Source organism: Camelus bactrianus, chromosome 1 (genome assembly GCF_048773025.1).
Source record: "Camelus bactrianus isolate YW-2024 breed Bactrian camel chromosome 1, ASM4877302v1, whole genome shotgun sequence".
Lineage (NCBI taxonomy): Eukaryota > Metazoa > Chordata > Mammalia > Artiodactyla > Camelidae > Camelus > Camelus bactrianus.
Genome location: NC_133539.1, coordinates 109,911,574 through 109,929,265, shown reverse-complemented (window position 1 = coordinate 109,929,265; position 17,692 = coordinate 109,911,574). Strand labels below are relative to the sequence as shown.

The 17,692-nt window shown below is 53.3% G+C and overlaps 1 protein-coding gene across 5 annotated transcripts in view; it reads right to left on the bottom strand.

The window, feature by feature from the left end:
• The window catches only part of SLCO2A1 (solute carrier organic anion transporter family member 2A1), a 77,065-nt gene that overhangs the window by 4,393 nt on the left and 54,980 nt on the right, over positions 1 to 17,692 (bottom strand). For 2 of the 5 annotated variants that reach the window (XM_045511216.2, XM_010947717.3), the window contains 9 exons: positions 14,383 to 14,610; positions 13,494 to 13,592; positions 11,473 to 11,609; positions 9,571 to 9,649; positions 8,913 to 9,077; positions 7,674 to 7,863; positions 5,858 to 6,023; positions 3,437 to 3,600; positions 736 to 800 (listed from right to left, as the gene is read on the bottom strand). In XM_045511216.2, coding sequence (XP_045367172.2) covers positions 736 to 800; positions 3,437 to 3,600; positions 5,858 to 6,023; positions 7,674 to 7,863; positions 8,913 to 9,077; positions 9,571 to 9,649; positions 11,473 to 11,609; positions 13,494 to 13,592; positions 14,383 to 14,610 — 1,293 coding nt within the window. Of the gene's footprint in view, positions 1 to 735; positions 801 to 825; positions 1,127 to 3,436; positions 3,601 to 5,857; positions 6,027 to 7,673; positions 7,864 to 8,912; positions 9,078 to 9,570; positions 9,650 to 11,472; positions 11,610 to 13,493; positions 13,593 to 14,382; positions 14,611 to 17,692 lie in introns of those variants that run through there. The other 3 variants (XM_045511215.2, XM_074371069.1, XM_074371089.1) reach the window with 2 other exon arrangements.

The following is a 17,692-nucleotide window of genomic DNA, read 5'->3' as shown; positions in this document are numbered from 1 at the left end:
TCCCTCCACTGCAGCCACCAGACTCCCCACGGCCATGTGGGCCCCCGGGTCTTTAATAAACGTGTCCAGTCCCTTTACTTTGAGTACCTGTCACTGCAGGGTCTCCACATTAGTGTGCTGTGTTTAATCTGGTGCCTGTAAGTGTCTAGAAGGGACAGTCTAGCATGAGCCATCTGGGAAAGGCCCGCAGTGTCCCCACTCCCAGGGAGGGGACCCCGCACTCAGCTCACACTCCCTTCCACGCACACAGCACCCTTCCTCCGTGGGCTCCAGGCTGCTGGAGAGCATGCAGGGTTGCCGGCAGAGGTCCCCGCTTTGCTGAATTGAGGTGGGAGGAGTGGGTTTTGTAAAATGGAAGGGAAGCCAGGGCAGGGCTCTGCAGCTGTTCTGGCTGGGACAGGAACACGAGGTTTTTGTTCCTACAGCGAATTCTTGGAGAGAGATGAAAAAACACCTGCCTTCAACGTGCTCTTAGACATTCTCCACTGTGTCCACTTTTCCTTTTTCTTACATAATTTAGTTTGGAATTAATGTCTGAGATGGAATCTTTCCTAACCTCAAATGACAGGGAAACCGCCCATACGGGGTTTGGCATTTGCTGTTGCGTTGGTACAGCTTCTCTTTACAACAGAGATGAGATGGGGCTTTCCCCCATCCGCGTCCTGCACTGCACAGCCCTCCGATTTCCCCTCACCTGGGGTCACTCGTCAGGAAGGGCGCGTCTGCAACACTTACCCAGCAGACGCATCAGCAAGAACTGCACCCCGATGGCAAATGACTTCTCCTCCTGGTTCACCACGCTGCCAAGGAAAACAGGCAATCAGCAGCGGGAGGACCCAGAGCTGTGCCTTCCCTCCGTCAGAACCTGCCCTCGCGTGGCCTGTCTGGCTTCCCCTTGGCCAGCGCTTCTGTTTTTGGTTTCAGAGATTCTCAGAGCAGGATGGCTGGACCAGCCACATCTGCATCCCTGGGAACGTGTTGGAGATGAACATTCTCAGGCCTTGCCTCAGAGGACGAATTGGACACTCTGGCGGGGGGCCCGGCAGTCTGTGTCGCGAGGAGCCCTCCGGGAGAGTCTGTGCACACTCAGGTCTGGGAACCACTGGTTGAGGGAAAGCATCTGGGGCTGAGGTGACAGTAAGGAGGGAAACTCAGATCTCGGCGTGGGTTTTGTGTTACTTCCATAGTTCTGCTAGCAAACGGGAAAGGGACCCTCTTTCAGTTTCTCAGAATGCCCACTGGGGTGGAGCAGGGGAGAGGTACCTGCTGGGATCCCCCCAGTGGAAAGCGCCTCAGATCTCAATCTAATGGACGCGCCCTTTACTGCCCACAGACCCCTCCTTTGGCCTAGTCCACAGCAGACCTTCCATGTTGTGGTCCTTAACCCCAGGCAGACTCCCTGCATTCTCAATCAAGTGGGTCTCGGGAACCTCAATTTGGTTCTGATGGAGATCTTGGGCCCCTCCTGGTCTCTGCCCCTTCAGCCCTGAATTAACACTGGCCCGCTGACCACCCCCTCTCCTGACATGTTTCTGGCAAACCTTCACTCCCAACCTGTATTTCTGTGCCTGGCCAGGGACCAGGATGGACACAAAGGAGGCTCCTGTCACAGACAAAGTCATCTTTAAACCTCAGCTTCTCCACATTACACAGCATCCACTCTTTTCTCTTTCTCAGAGGGATTTATCTTTAAACCATTTTGGGATCCTGGGGCCTCTTCTCCAGATTCAGTCCAGCCCCTGACCAGACTTCGAAGGGAGAGGTTTTCCAGAAAAGCCCATCCTGTGCTCTCCCTCCCTCCTTCCCCACCACTGGGGCTTGAGCGTCCTCGGGGAAGTGATCTGACGCACCCCAACCCTCAGCCTCGCTGCTCAGGGATTTCCTTATGAAATCTCTTTCTCCTATTCCCGCTCCTCGTCATGGCCACCCACACACCTGTCTAAGGATTCCTGGGTCCACCATGGTCCATCTGACGCTGGGTGCCAGAAGGGAGCCCCACAGGGGCCTTGGGTGAAGGTGCAGGTACTTGGAATGCGCGGATGGGGGCAGCAGAGGAGAGGCTGAGGTGGTGCTGGGAGAGGAATACTCCCTGGGCTCTGAGCATCCTAGGCGGTCTTGCAGAGTATACTAAGAATGCAGGATCTGACTGCTCGCTTCTGGGTCACTTCTCAGGGTCGTGGTTGCAAGGAGCAACCTCGAGGCCTGAGGACAAAATCTTCCCCTAGACCAGGCGCAAGCTTGCTCTGTACTAGCAGTGGCTCTCCCAGGCTCGGTGCTCCTCAGCTGTGACCTAACCCACTGCAGGTGAAACATACACCTGGGCCCCTCCATGTCACCCAGCAGGACTTGGCGGGGCACAGATAAACGATGCAATAGGGGGTTCACGCTGTTTGCTGTGCTGTGAGCAACAAAGTCCTTCGCCTTTGACCCAGGAGTCTCCTGGCTTCTGCCAGCATCCTTGTGAAGCAGTAACAGAAACAGGAGCTTGGTAGTTTGCAAGTTAACTTGTAAACAGGGTAAAATCTCAGACCCTCCTCATCTTCTAGCCTTCTGGGAAATAGGTCATTGCTACTTAGCTAGCTAGTAATAATAATAATGTTAATAGTGACAATCAATATGCAGAGTACCTTGTCTTTACAAACCATTTTACCATATAAACCCTCACACCCATCTTTTGAGGTCAGTATCATTAACCCACTTTCATAAATGAGAAAACTGAGACCCAGCGAGGCTGGCAACACCCAAGCACATTCCGCCAGCGTAGGGGAGAGATGGGCCTTTGACCCTGGCCCTGGGCTTCCAAATCCTGTGGTTCTCCCTCTCTGCGTGCGTGCGAGGCAGGAGAGGACAGGAGGGAGGCGAGCAGGGGGTGAGTATGCGAACTTGGTTGAAATGTTATTTCCTCCTTCACAGAGTGTGAGGTGAAGGGAGGGTCATTCGCTGTCCAAACCTCAGGGACACCTCTGCCCTCCCCCACTCCTGCCTGGTCAGCCCCGCCCTTCTGACCTGGCTCCTAGCACACTGGACTTTCCTCATTTGCATCCTTTCCCATAGTCATCATTCTGCCCCTAGAACCTTCCTCATTTTCCTTCCTTGATTTTGTGCATCCAACTGAAATTCTCCTCCCTCCTCTCAGTTCTTTTAGGACTTAAAGATAAGTGAATCTATAGGCGAGTCCACAGTGTGGAGCCAGGTAGCCTGGCGTGGTCCCTCCACGTGCAGGACAGAAGTGCACGGACGCCGTGAGACGAGTGAGGCTGCAGTGAGGGATGTCACACGGGCCCCTGGCACTGCTGCACCAGCATTATCTCCCTGTATCACCCCAAGACCATCACACATCCGTGTCCGGAGGACTCTGAGGGCCAGGAGAGCCGAGATGGGGGCAGCTGGGTACATACAAAGTGAGGGAAGCACGGGGAAGAAGAGGCACACTCACCGCAGAACCATCATGTAGAGGGGGTTGTGAGAGATGCAGGCTATGAGGGCCACGAAAGAGATGAGGAAGACGGTCGGCAGCAGGAAGTGGGCACAGGGGATGGGGCACGGGCCGGTCTTTGCTGAAGCTGATCCCCCGCTCACGCAGCTGCAGTTCAAGTAGGTCTTGGAGGGAGAGGGAGGGAAACGGGAAACCTGCTGTTACTGTTTTGCCTCCCCACACTTCAAATGCCTTCTCACCCCTCTGCCCTGGTGATGCTGGATGCAGAGGCTGAAGAGACCAGGTGAGAGTTTCAGGTGCCCCCTGGAGCCCGCGTCTGACCACTGTTTGGGCAACAGAAATCATCTTCACCAAAAGCAGTTGACCAGGGTGGGCTGGGCTCCTCCCACAGTTCCACCCACAAGGATACACAGGATTCCACCACCAGGCGAGGCCCACCCAGCTAGGGACCAGGAGCTGGGAGGGCTCTCCTCTGGGCCAGGCCATCCTGTGCCCAGCAGTTGTGGTTTTGTGGGTTGTTGTTTTTGTTGTTTGTGTGTTTACTGCAGGGATGGTTAGGAAGATAAAAACAAGAGGACATAGCAGTGGGAACACAGTGGAATCCACTGAGCTTCCTGCCTGAGAGGAATTCCTCCTATCTGTAAAGGATTCTGTTTCTAGTCGGCAAGTCTCACTTCCCTTGGCAGCCACTGCCAGTGTCAGGTGGCCTCAACTTCCCTCTCACAGTGTCTGATGGACCAGCCTACGACTATTCAAGTGTCAAAGCAGTTATAGAGCCAAGATTGGAGCTAATGAGCTGGTATGCTTCCTTCTATCAGACATTGGAACTACATACCCTCTTTACTTTGGCTGCTGGGAAGCTCAGAATTAAGTTATCTACACTGTTGCTGCTACTTCCCTCAGTCTGGATTTTTTTAAACATCGATATTTTTCCTTATAATTTGCTATTCTTTTTTCTTGATATGATGCTAATGGGTTTTGGTCCTGATGTGCTTGTGCTGTTATTGGAAACTTGTCAAGATTATTTCTGGAAGTAGATGAGTCAGAGGTAAGTAAATAAAGATAAGAAAGCCACAAAAGCCACCACAGACTCCTCCGGCAAGGAGGCAGCCGAGGGAGCATCCTGTCCCAATTCTCTGGCCTCCTGCTGCCGAGAACCATGCTCCTCTGCCCACACAGGTGGCTGTGGATGCAGCCTTGCCCTGTCCTCTCAGAGGAGGATAGTAATCCCTGCCTGTGGATGGGCTAGCCTTGCCCCTGCCCTCCACACAGGCTTAAAGGGATAAGACTCAGTCCTCTCCTTGGGGCATCCTCAGGGAGGACAGACTTCCCAGTGCTCACAGGAAAAGGACACCCAAGTCCTAAGCCTGGCCTGCCGGGCTCCGGCCCCTGCCTGTTCCCTGGTCAGAGCACTCTGCCACTGCCCCTCACTCCGCACCAGCCCTGGCCTTCTCTCTCTTCTACACCAGCTCATTCACACCCTGGGGCCTTGTGCTTGCCCTTCCTGCACCTGGAACACTTTACTCCCAGGTCTTCATAACATTGTCTTCTCTTGGTTGTTCAGTTCTTAAAGTCACCTCCTCAGGAAGGCCCCCAGGCACTCTCTGTCCGATTAAGTCTCTTCATGGGATGGGTTACTTTCTAAATTTCCCTTGTGCATTTATTTGGTAGAATGCAAACTCGTGAGGGCAGGGACCTGGTCTGGTGGGTTCCTTGCTGAATCCTCAGCACCGTGGCTGTCTGGTGTTCACTAAGTATTTGTTGAACAACTTGAATTGGCTTGCAGCTGGCTGATCCCAGAAGGCCGGGAGCTGCAGTGCTCAGAAGGCTGGCCAGGACCTTGCCAAGTGAGCGCAGTGAATGTGGGTTGTGTGATCAGAAGACTGGTGGCTGGGAGATACCTGATCTTGAACAGATGTGCCCCAGGCTGAGGCAGGGCCCTGGGTTCTAGTCCCAGATTTGCCCCTGAACAGATGTAGACTTCAGGTCAGCTGCGGAGTGTCGGGAGGGGTGGAACTAAATGCCCTCCGTCACTACTGCCAGCTCTAACCATCCGGGGCCACACTGCAGAGGTCTTCTGCCCTTTATTTATCTGGGCCCACCCATGTGGCTCGGCAGTAAGGCCAGGGTGCAGGACTGCAACATGCCCACTAGCACCCGTCAGGGTGAGACTGGCAGGCCTCCGTGGAAAGAGTGCTCTGGCTCATTTCTGCTCTGAGCACTGTTGGGCCTCAGGAATGTGAATTTTTGGACATCAGCCAATCGTTAATTGACTTTGGGCTGTAGGAATCTGGTCATGACCTTAAAGGAGGGAGGTGCAGAGAAGATGGGTGTGTCCAGGATGCTGGGAATTAGTTGGGTGGAGCCCCGCCCATCCCCGGAGGAGCAGGCTGCGAGGACACACACTGCCCTGGCCCTTACCGCCTGCTTGGTGGCTATCGAGCTGACATTGATGTAGCTGCAGCCGGCATGGCAAGGGGAGAGGTACTCAACCCCATTGTCTCCGCAGACCGGGTGGAAGATAGAGTCCGGGCACGAGCAGTGCCTGCGGCAGGCAGGAGGCTGTGGATGTATAGAACTTGGTGTCCTGCTAACAAAACAGGAAACGGGAATCAAACAAAGCAAGACCAAAGGAAAACCTCTCCTTTCCAGCCCAGTGTGAGTTCCCCGCCTGTTAGTGTGCCTGTGCGTCTCTGTTTGTCTTGGGCCAGCGCCACCCAGGGATCCGAATTATGCCTCTTGGAGCCAACGGGGAGTTTGACGCTGGCCTGTGCTCAGGGCCCCTCTCCATTTCTTCTACCAGGAGGAGCCTGAACCTATCAACTAGTTGTTGGAAAGTCTCGGTTGACAAACCCCTTACTGTAGAAGGGTCAAGACAGCCAACCAATCAGGACTCTGATGAGACAGATGGCAGGTGCTATGGGAGAGTCATGGGCGATATTTCCCTTCCCTTCTCTTTCATCTGGGCTTGGGCTGCGGCCCCTTGAGGCCATTCAGGGTCTAGATGGCTCCTGCCTCTGGGTCTACGTAGCCAGTGTCCAGGTCACTCCATCCCCCAAGCTTCAACCAAGGGGTTTCACTGGCTGATCTCATCAGTCTCATTGTCCCCCATATCTGAAATTCAGGATCTTCTTTGGGGAAAGTTGGGATAGGAGGCCGATAAACCACAGTTTGGAGCTTTGCTGAAATTATAATAAAATTATACTAATGCCAGTTAACAGTAATGGAGCATCTCTTAATGCCAGGCACTGCGCCCGAGGGCTGTTCATGCACCGTCATCACTGTAAGTCTACAATGAATGACACTCCTTTTGTGAATGAGAAAACTGAAGATCAGATAAGTTAAGAAACTCTCCCCAACTAATAAAGAACAGGGCCAGAACAAGAAGCCAGTCTGATGACAAAGCCCTGGGCTAACCTCCCAGTGAAAGCTTTCTTGGTCTCTCAACTCACAGTCAAAACACCAATACTAACGGGGGGAGGGGGCGTTCTGGGGGACCCTCCCTTCCCTCAAACCTACCAGGGAAAGGAGAGGTTCTTTCACAGTGAAAGACAGAGGAAACAACAAGGCTGAAAAGTAAGGCATCTCCAAGTGTTGCCACCTCATTAGGCAAAATCTAAAAGAAGAGGTGTTGAAAGGTGGCTCCCAGTGGAAAAAAAGTTAAGTGCTCCTTCTCAGCACCTCCCCTCCTGGGCCTCAAAGCCCTTCCTGAACACGAAGCCAGACCTAAAACTTAAAACCCTGCTGCCTTGTGCAAACCGACAGGTGTACTTTACCTGCCCTCTTCCTCACCTGTCCTAATTTTTCAAGTCTGCCATCACTTTCATTGTTCTTTCTCAGATCTTTTCAAATCCCCATCTCTCATCTTTCTTTGGCAGTTCAATGAGACCCTGTAATTCTAGCCAGTATAGAGCTGATGCTAAACATAGCTATTTCCTGGTTCCTGAGGCTCACAGCCCTACAGATTTATCCTGAGACCAAACCAGTTCGTTTCTGGTGCTTCTAAAAAAACAGAACCCTAACCCTGATTGCTGGTGGTCCACTAGGACTCTCTGGTTTCTTCTCATAATTGAGCATACTATTCAAGACCTGATTTTCTCTTTCACCACATAAGAGATAAGGTCAAAAGAGGAAAAGAAGAGAGGAGAGTGGAAGAAGCAGAAAGGAAGATGTGTGGCAGCCACATCTGGGTTCTGGCCTCAGCAAAGAGCATCTCCTCACCATTGGCTCCCATTACCTGGGGGGATAGACCTCTGCCACAGTGGGGGTGGAGCACCCCATGAAGAAGAGAGGGGCACAGAGGATCATGGAGATGGTGATGATGGTGGCGGCCACTCGGGGAATGGTTTGCAGAGAGAAAACGAAACGCTTCATGAGGATTCCTCCAAACAGCATCCCCAAGGCTGCAGCAGGGAGGTTCACAGCACCTAGAGATAGAAAGAAGCTGGTCTGGGTGTACAGGCCTCGGAGTGGGTGGGGCTACCCACAAAGCTGGACCACAGAGAAGGGGGCATGGTCTCCTGAAAGGACATTCGGTATGTTTTACTGCAGTAACTGCAAAAACCAGATGTCATTAACTGAGCATCTACTATTTGCACGTTGACAGTTCTCTTGACATGGAGGCTTGCCCTACCTGTGCAAAGAATAAAGAAAGTGGGGCCCTTGCCAGAGGGATGTGGGCAGAATGTGCATTTATGAAGCACCTTTCATTACCTGTCCCCTCACTGCATCCTTACTATGACCACACGGGGTTAGCAAGACACTGGTGGTGCCTCCTGCCTGATGTGCTAGACAGAGGCCAAAGGCTAGAGGGGTGAGGTCACAGCCAGGAGCCACACAAGAGGTCAGAGGACCTTGACCACATCCATATGGTCAAGCTCACCTGTGAACTGGGCCCCTTAATTCACTTGGGCACTTGGTGGGACCACATTAGTGCTTCTAAGCCTCAGCTGCAAAAAACACTGGTGCTGGATGCTGGCCCCCCCACAGAGATTCTGCTTTCACTGATCCAGGGTGGGGCCTGGGTGTCTGCGTGTTTTAAAGCTCTCCAGGGGAGCCTAAAGTGCAGCTGGGGTTGGGAATCACTGGGCCACATACCCCTCATCCAGGTGAATGTCTTCAAATCCTTGGAGAAGAAGGAAAAAAACCCAGAGGCATTTTTCTTAACCCCCAATTCAATCCTCTCTTTCCTCTGTTGCCCCAGTGATGTCAGGCCCTTTGGGAAGCAGTCAGGCCTTCAGCCTCTCTGAGAAAGACAGCCCTCCTCCACCCCAGCCTCCGCCCACTCCTGCCTGGAATGATAGGGACCCAAGAAATCTGCCAAGAACATTCTAGATTGCCAACCAGGAAAAATGTCCTTAAAATTCTTTCTCCTGGGCAAGAACCCTATGGCTCCTGTCTGCGTCCGGTCTGGTCACGCCTGTCTCTGGATGGGCGACAGGAGGGCCCAGAGCCGGCAGTGCCCGGGGGAGCTCACCGATGAGGAGGTTGGCATAGGCTGCAGAGGCACCGTACTGCTTCTCCAGGAACTTGTTGAGGAAGGTGGAGAGGCCGGCAATGACGGAGGAGAATGTGCACTGGGCCAGGACCACCAGCATGAAGAGCGGGTTCACCAGGAGCCGCAGGAAGATGCGGGGAAAGCCTGCCGACAGACTGTCGTCAGGGCCGGGCCTCTGGGCAGCGGTCACCCTGGCCGCCCCCAGGCGGCTCCCCTCTCTCCTTCAGCGCAGAATCCAGCGGCCGGAGCCGTCCAGCGGCCAGTGGGGGGACACGGCCACTCAGACTCGCACTCAGCCTGCTTATGGGCTAAATAAAATGAGGATGGGCCTGGAAGAAATCAGGCGGCGGGTGGATAGAAATAGAACAAACACGGGAACATTCTCCTCATGTGATGGCCGCCTCCACAGGAAGGGAGGAGAGAGGAGAACGTGGGCCAGACCATGGGGCTGGGGCTGCCTCTGCCTGCGTGTGGGTCTCCTGCCCTCGGCAAAGCAGCAGTCACCAGAACCCCCTGAGGGAACGGCCAATTTTAGACCACCCGCTCTTCCTGTGCCTCGCCACACCCTATACCCCACGGGCTGGGCTACCCTTGACCGTCCCCCCCGCCACCCCCAAGCCAACCGTCACTCAGTTACGTTTAATGAAATCCAGCAGGGAGCTTCTTGACTTGGCCTTCTCCATCTTCCTTGCCTCATCCGTGATGGCAGGAGTCCTCTGAAGGCAGCAAAGGGGCTGAGTGTGAATGGCCCAGGTTCCCTGCAGCCACCCTTCCCTGGGCTCTTGATCTCGCTGGTCTTGGTGGCCCAGGACTGGGCAGCGGTCAGCTACCCCAGGTGGTGGGGGGGGGCACTGAAAGCCATCACCACCTGCATGTCGGTGAGCCTAGTGCTCTGGCTCCGACCAGAACGCATCCACGCCATTGCCTTCCAAGGCAGCCTTGGGCGTATCACTTTGTATCTGGTTGCTGACTGATGCCAAAGGTATCTGAGTGGACCTCACTCCCTGACTGTCTGTCATGGCCACTGACATGTCCTCAGACATGTTCTTCCCTGTCCTCAGATTCCAGGGGCTGCTGGCTTCTGAGACACTTGGGTCTAGAACGACCTCTGTTCCCAGATCTCTCTTTCAGTCTCCCCTGTGGAGTCCCTGCTCCAAAAGTTGAGTCCTGCTCACAGCTCTGACCTGGCTCTAAGCCTGGACTTTATGTGCAGAGCCCCTCAGTGAACTCACCAACCACTTCTGAACTCATCAGCTGCAGCCTGAAGCCCCAGCTCTGAACCACCATACCTGCACTCAGACACCATTAAGAACCCCTGGGGAGACTCATCACAGGCCCAGGAGCTCCCGTTCATTTAGGGCTCACTCCACGGTGGGCACCATGCCTGGTGTCCCACACACATGGTCCCATTCCTCATAGCCTCCTCCAGAGACACGTGCTCTCCCTCGTATCTTAGAGGAGAGGAAACTTAGGAGCAAGGAAACTTGCCTAAGGTCCCTTAACTAGTTTATAAGTAGCAGGGCTGGATTCAAACTCAGGTTTACTTGACTCCAAAACCACCATAATATGCTGCCAACCTCTGAAATTCTTCCCTAAGACAAGCCAAGAAGCCCCTCCCCCATCGCCCCTCACCCCCAAGCTGGGTCTGGATCGCACACACCTCACTGCCTAATGTCTAGCTCTGCCCCTGGCTCTAAACTTTGGTACAAACTTTAGCTCCTCTTCTCCAGTCCTGCTCACTGCTCAGTCCTTCTTGGCTCCTCCTCCAAGAACATCTACCCCTGCCTTTGTCTCAGTTGTCTGGAAGCCACTGCCCTGGTCCTCAGCTGCAGCCCCCATCTCTCCACTGGTCTCATCAGACCTCCAGCTTTCATTCCTTCCCGACTGCCTGACCTCAACTCGACCCAGCTGCCATATTGTCACCCAAGTGGTCACCATTCACTGCAGCGCCTCAGAACTTCACAGGATCAGAACAAGGTTTAGAACCATCAGCCTAATGTCAAGACCCCCACCCAGACTTCTCCCTGTTTTCCATTCTCAGCCTTCCCTGATTTTTTTTCCCCAACAGAGATGACTGGAAGATGCATGGTAGGTCAGTCTGCCCAAAATACGTTCCACTCTCACACTCCTCAGCACTCGGAGTCCTCTCCTGACTCAGTCTTTTAGAATTAGACATGATGGGCCCCATTGAATGCAAATGTCAACTGCATGAGGTTACATATTCGGCTTTTATTGGCTCTTAACCCTTTATCCCACTTTAGATGAACTCAGTGGTTCCCAAACTACATTCCCTGGAGCCCTCCTGATCCCTGGGATGCTAACATGGTAAGGGAACACTGATGTGACACCATCTTTTGGAAATTCACAAGCACTCTCACCTCTTAAAGCCTCTGAGAAGTCCTGCATCATGAAACTGCTTTACGTTTTACCGAGAATTTACTTAACTTGCTGTAGCTTCTCAGCTGTGTTTATTTTCTATACATATCTCCCTTTCTTAAACTCCTGTAACAGGTAGAACTGTGGGTTCTCAGAAGCTTACCTCCACTCCTCTGGGTATAGCTCGAGGAAAGAAAAAAAAGGGGCAAGAGGTGAGAACCAAGGAGGCTGAGGAAATGAGTAGGCCCAGCCACCAGGCTCCTATCCAACGAGGATCTCTAGGGCTCAAGTTGACTGCAGCTGAAGAGAAAGCAAAGGACACAGTGTTTGTTGGATGAATGCATGATTTCACGTTACTAGAAAGAGACCCTCTGATCAGGGGGACCTCTCTTCCCACCCTGGAGAAGAGGTGAGCCTTGAGCTAGCACCTTGGTCAAGACAACACTCCTCTCCAGGCCATTCTGGTCTTCCCAGAGAACAGAGGCCACTGGGAAGATCACTGAGGTTAACCTTGGTTTGTCCAAGGTTAAGGCTAGCAAGCGCCCTTCCATTGGTTAATTTCAAACCTATGTCTCCACGGTGTCCAAACCTGCACTCAATCACTGAGTGCTACTGCCTCCCAATTTTATTGCTCCCTAAGAAAGGAGGCTTCATAATCTTCAGATGCTCAAAAAAACCCAACCATCTACAGAGTGGGCTACCAGGCCTCCGAAAGAGATTGCTTTCTCCTGGCAAGTATCCATCCACATCTAAGGGTCTGCCATTGTGTTTCTCTTTGTAAAGAAACTACATGGGCATGGAAGGAGGGAGAAGGTAGCAGAACGGCTCTCAGCCCAGCCCTGTCCTGGGGTACTGTCCCCGGGGGCCCAGGGGCTCCGTTGCTACTCTCTGGGCAACTCAGAGCCAGGTAACAACTCAGGAAGTGCCAGCGAAGGGTGAAGATGGCTTGACCCTGAGCAGAGAGCTGCCCCGTCAGTCCATGCCCTTTCATTTGAACTACAGGTGGATGATGCTGAGTAGGTGAAATCATGGCCAGACAGTGCCAGGGACAGGAGTCTGTGGGCTCTGGCAGCATGACTGGGTTTAAGGCCTGACCACATTCTTTGTGAGATGGGCAGGCTCTGACCTGTGTGCTGGACACTGGAGGCTTCTTACTCCTGAGGGTCTGGCTGAGACCTGCCTTCCAGCCATATCTTCCAGCTGCTGGGAACTTATGAACCCACACCCTCTGCTTGTGATCCCCCTCTTGGCTTTGTCCAGATGGTTTCCCCACCTGGGAAGGCCCCTCTCATCACTACCTGCAGAATTCCCACCCATCCACGGGACTTGATGCAGCCGCGACCTCCCTGGGGGGCCCTCCCTGGTCACCCCACACAGGCATGCTCTTCCCGCCTTGGGGGAGGCTGGGGGTGTCGAACAACCGCTCAGCGGCTCTAAGCCCTTTCAGGATCCATCCTGGGGCGGCTGCCTGAACGGTTAACTCAGCACGTGTGCTCTTGTCTATGGATTCTATTTTCTCATCCTAAGATACACAATGGTTTAATCCATATCATTTTTTGAAGAGCTCACTCCTGTCAACCTCAATATCTATCAGGCATGTTCTAAACATTACAACAACTCTATTTCACTAGCATCAGCTCCATTTTACAGATGAGGAAAACGAGGCACAGAAAGATGAAGATACTTGTCCAAGATCACTCAGCCAGTAAGAGGTCGAACCAGGATTTAGACACAGGCTGTCCACCGCCAGTGTCTACATGGTTAAACATGATGTTATGCCTTTCTGCATTTAAGTCATAGTCTGTGTGCTTCTTCTTTTCCCCAAAAGAGCTCTTATTAAAATTGTTTAAACAATCAAGATCACCTTAAAATCAAAGAACTGTAGAGCTGTCTTTAGTACCACCACCAAGCTGTGGTGGCAACACCTGAAGCCTCTAGGTCTCAAGGTTTGCCGGTATAACCTGGCAGCTCCCAAGGATCAGAAGGAGAGGCTGAATCAGAGGGTTTCAAAGTCCCTTTAGGCTGTCTGAGGGACTGCAGGACTGAGGGAGGGACGGAGGGAGGGAGGGAGGGAGGGAGTGGGCCAGGGAGCAGTGAGCTTCATCCTCTGCCCTGATTGGCTGGGGGTTGGGGAGGCTGCCACATGGACCCGCCGGTGGGACAGGCATCCATGCACACACTCACCTGTATCCACCCTGCCGTAGTCCACAAAGATCTGCAGCATGACAGAGCCCAGCAGGTACCCGAAAGCCGGTCCAAATACAGAAATGGCAAATAAGATGGCTGGAAAGGGGAGAGAGTAAGGAGGCTGAGGGTGATTGAGATGGTGGCAGCTCTGGGCTTTCCCTAGCTGAGGGATTCCTGAGAATCCCTCATGTGTCCTCTGGCCCTGACATGTCCAGAAACACCAGTGGCATTTCCCACAGACAAGGCCAGAGTCGCTCAAGATCCTAAGACATGCAGAACCAAAGCTGTTTCACTCCAGCCAGAAGCCAGAGAGATCCGCTTGCCAGGAGGGCAACAGCCTCACCAGTATTTACAGGTGCCAGCCCGGGAGTGTGCCTGTGGACCAAGCTCCCTGCAGGTAGGATGTGGCAGCCCTGGCGGCAGCTCGTGAAACCACAGAGCCCGTGGGTGTGGTCTGTCTGGTCTGGGGTGTGGGTCCTGAGGGTGTGGCTTGTTCACAGGGAGGGATATGAGCATCTGCTATCTGCTTCGCACGTGTTTCTTTGAGGCCAACTTGTCCCTAAGTGGACAGATCAGAAGATGTGTGTGCCCAGCCTGAGCCTGGAGGACTGTCAGCAGCAGTAGGTACTGTGCCCAGCCCAGGGCCCAGTGGTCACACATATCACCTCAGGCACTCCCACGCCCCCAGCACACAGAGACTGTGGGCCCCGTCCTGCTGGTGAGGAGCCAGGGGCTGGGCTCAGCCACTCAGCCCCGATCACACAGCTAGCAGGTCCCAGAGGCGACACTCAAACCAGGTCTGTGAGATCCCCAAACCTCTGCACGCGGTGGCCGAGCCACATCAGGACCCATCCCCGCCCCACCGCCCTCTTCGAGCCCGACTCACAGATGTACAGGGGCGAGTTGTTGGGCTCCGAGAAGTCGTCCACGTAGGAGATCCCAAACGGCTGGATGGGCACCGTGCCGATGCCGGCCAGCAGCTGGGCCACCACCATGAGACCCCACATGCTGCTGGTCTCCTTCCGGGAGTCCTGCGTGCTGCTGTGGCATTTGCTGGGGGGCTGGTCCTGCCTGGGTTTCTGACAGAGCTCGGCCTGGAGGCGGCTGCTGTTCCCTGCCAAGAGAGAGCACGCGCCAGTCACGCCCCGCCCACCGTGTTGTCCTGGCCTCAACAGCTGGCCTCCAGACCTGGTCTTTCTCCCAGGTCTTCTGGGAGTGGCTCCAGAAACAAAGGTGAGAGGAGGGGAGAGTGTGGGCTCCCTGCTTTGGGGGGGTGCAGTCCTTGTCTGGTGGGAGAGGCACCCTCCTCTCCCGGGGGTCCATTCCTCCTCTCCGGGTGCAGGCATGGAGGGATCAGTTCCTTCCTCCCCGGAGGCAGGATGACCCAGCTGGGAAAGGGGGGACCATGATCAACACCCGAGCTTGTCGGCCTTCAGCACCCCTGTGGGCAGCCTCAGGCTCTGGCCCCAAAGGGGTGGTTCTTTTTAGAAGGACAGAGGTCATTCTGTCCCACAGAAGATGGTGTCCCCCTGGCCTGGGATGTCCCCCCAGGGCTATGAATCCCAGAGCCCTCACTACTGGACGAACCCAGCACTGGGTCACGCTGGAGAGCCCTACTGCCAAAGGCACCAACATCTTTACCAAACCTGGCAGCTCCCAAGGATGAGGAATGTGGGAAGATGAAGGGACTCTGAGACCTTCTGGTTCAACCTCTCCTATTACAGAGGGGGAGCTGAGGCTGCACCTTGAGATCCTTCTGTGATGGCCTGTGGGCACCTGTGCCTGTGGCTGTGGGGACCTGGCCAGGCTGGACGCTGCTCCCAGGCTGCTGCTTTTAATTTGGCTCACATAAACAAACAGCACTGTCAGCTCTCCAAGGCCCTTGGGCTCTTGAGGGCTCCTTTCCATAAGATGCCTTCTTTTCCAGCCTTGTAGGGGCCAGCAGAAATCACTGACATCACTGATTCTGCTCCGTGGGGTTCAGTTTCATTCTTATTTGTGGTCCTCCCAGACTGGGTAGACCTCTGAGCTAGGGGGGCCTCAGAGCTCCACAGAGAGGAAAAATGAGGGCTGTGGACTAGATCTGCCTGTCACCCTGGACTCTGTGCAGTGCCGTTAAGCTCAGGGCTTGCCCTGGACAGTGGGGCTGAGGGTGGGGGTCTGCCTTCCTCATGGTCCTCTCCCCTCCCCCAAACACACAGGCTTCGTTCAGTTTGGCTCCACAACTCCTGTCACATACACTGGCCTTTACATAGGACACATTTGAAAACGGCCGGCTTGGGGGCTCCCCATCAATCAGGGAGACCTGTCCCAGGAAAAGCAAAGGGGGCCAAGATGTCTGTCGGGTCAAGGTCAGAGCCGACACCAGCCCTGTGCATGGAAGCTCTGTGCACCCAGCCCCGCTGGTGTCCCTCGGTACCTCCCCCTCTGGCCCCACACCCATTATCCTGCCTTTCAATGCAGGGTTCAGATAGAGTGGTCCACCCACACGGTGAAACAGGAGGCAGCCTCTTAGAATTAGGGTGAGAATGTAGCCTTATTGAAAGGGAAAGACATCTTGTAGATTCAAAAAATAACTAGTAGTTTGGAGAAGAATATGAGCCCTAATTTATAAAACTTATGCAGCCTAATTGAATATCCAGAGAACAAGTCTGGAAGATCATGGCTCCTTCTGGGTGATGGGACTGCAGTGGCCTTTGTGTGTACGTGTGCTCACCTCAGCGTACTTTCTAATTTTTCTATAACGAACACATGATACTTTGGAAATAGAGCAACAGTAAAAGCTTTTAAATTAAAAATATTCTTTCATAAGAAAATATAGCCAAAATTTAACAATGTCTTTCTCGTTTCTTGTTTCTTTGTTCCAGAACCATTGCCCCAGGCCTGCAAAGGTATGCATCACACTAGGGCCATGAATCTTGGCCCACCTCCACCATCTCTCCCTAGGGGAGTGGGGGGTGGCGCTGGGCTTTTCTCAGACTTTCGTGCTCTACTGAAGGGATCCAAGTTCTAGCGCCAGAATTTTTAAACTTCCATCTCCTGCACAGGCAGACTCTGCCAAGGCTGTGGCATACACTGTGTGCTGCTTGCAGAGGTTTCTGGCCCACCCCGCCTAAGTGGCCACTTTGGGGCAGAACTGGTATTTGAATCCATGCGTGCCTGACTCAAAGTCCTTAATGAAACCAAGTCTGAAAGGGCAGCTTTGAAAAGCACAACACACATTTTGCAGGGACGGAGGAGCCAGGCTTGGGGAGATTCCTCTACCCATCCCCAGTTACAGCCAAATGCCTGAGCCCTCTGACCTCTGTAGGTGGCTGGGACCTTACCCCTACTTCCTCCCAGGCAGAGCTGTTCTGGAAAGGGGCGGGCTGGGAGTTTTGCTGAAATCCAAGACGAAGAGATGAAACAAACGCACAGTATAAAGAGTCAAGACGTTGGTTTTGGTGAAATAAGCCAGACACAGAAAGACAAACGCTGTATGATTTCACTTAGATGCAGGATCTAAAAGAGTCAAACACATAGAAGCAGAGAGTAGAATGGTGGCTTGGGGGAGGGGGAAATGGGGAGATGTTGGTCAAAGGGTAAAAGGTTTCAGTTATTCCAGATAAGTTCTGGAGATCTACTAGACAGCATAGTGCCTATAGATAACGATACTGCGTTGTAGACTTAAAATTTGCTAGGAGGGTAGATCTTAAGTGTTCTTAATACACACACACACATACAGACACACACACAGTAATAATAAAGGGGCAGGAGGAAACTTTGGGAGGTGATGTATTATGTCTGTGGCCGTGATGGTAGTGATGGCTTCACAGATGCATACTCATCCCCAAACTCATCAAATTTTATACATTAATATGTACAGCTTTTTACATGTCAATCACACCTCAAAAAAGGCATTTAAAAAAAAATAAATAAATTGGTTTTAGCCCTAGGTAGCTGTGTGACCTTAAGTAAGTTTCTAAACCTCTCTGAGCCTCAGTTTCCCTTGAGGCAGAGACCATAAGGTGAATGGATAGAAAGAGTCCCTGTGGGTCATTAAAGGGCTGGAAGACTGTGGTTCCAGAAAGGGGCACAGGCCTGAGTAACTGGACCCAAGGGTCAGTCAGTGTGGCTGAGGGCTGTCCCTGCCCTCTGGTAGGAAGGCTGGGGTGACTCAGTGATGCTCCAAGGGCCTGATTCTCAGGATCGTCATG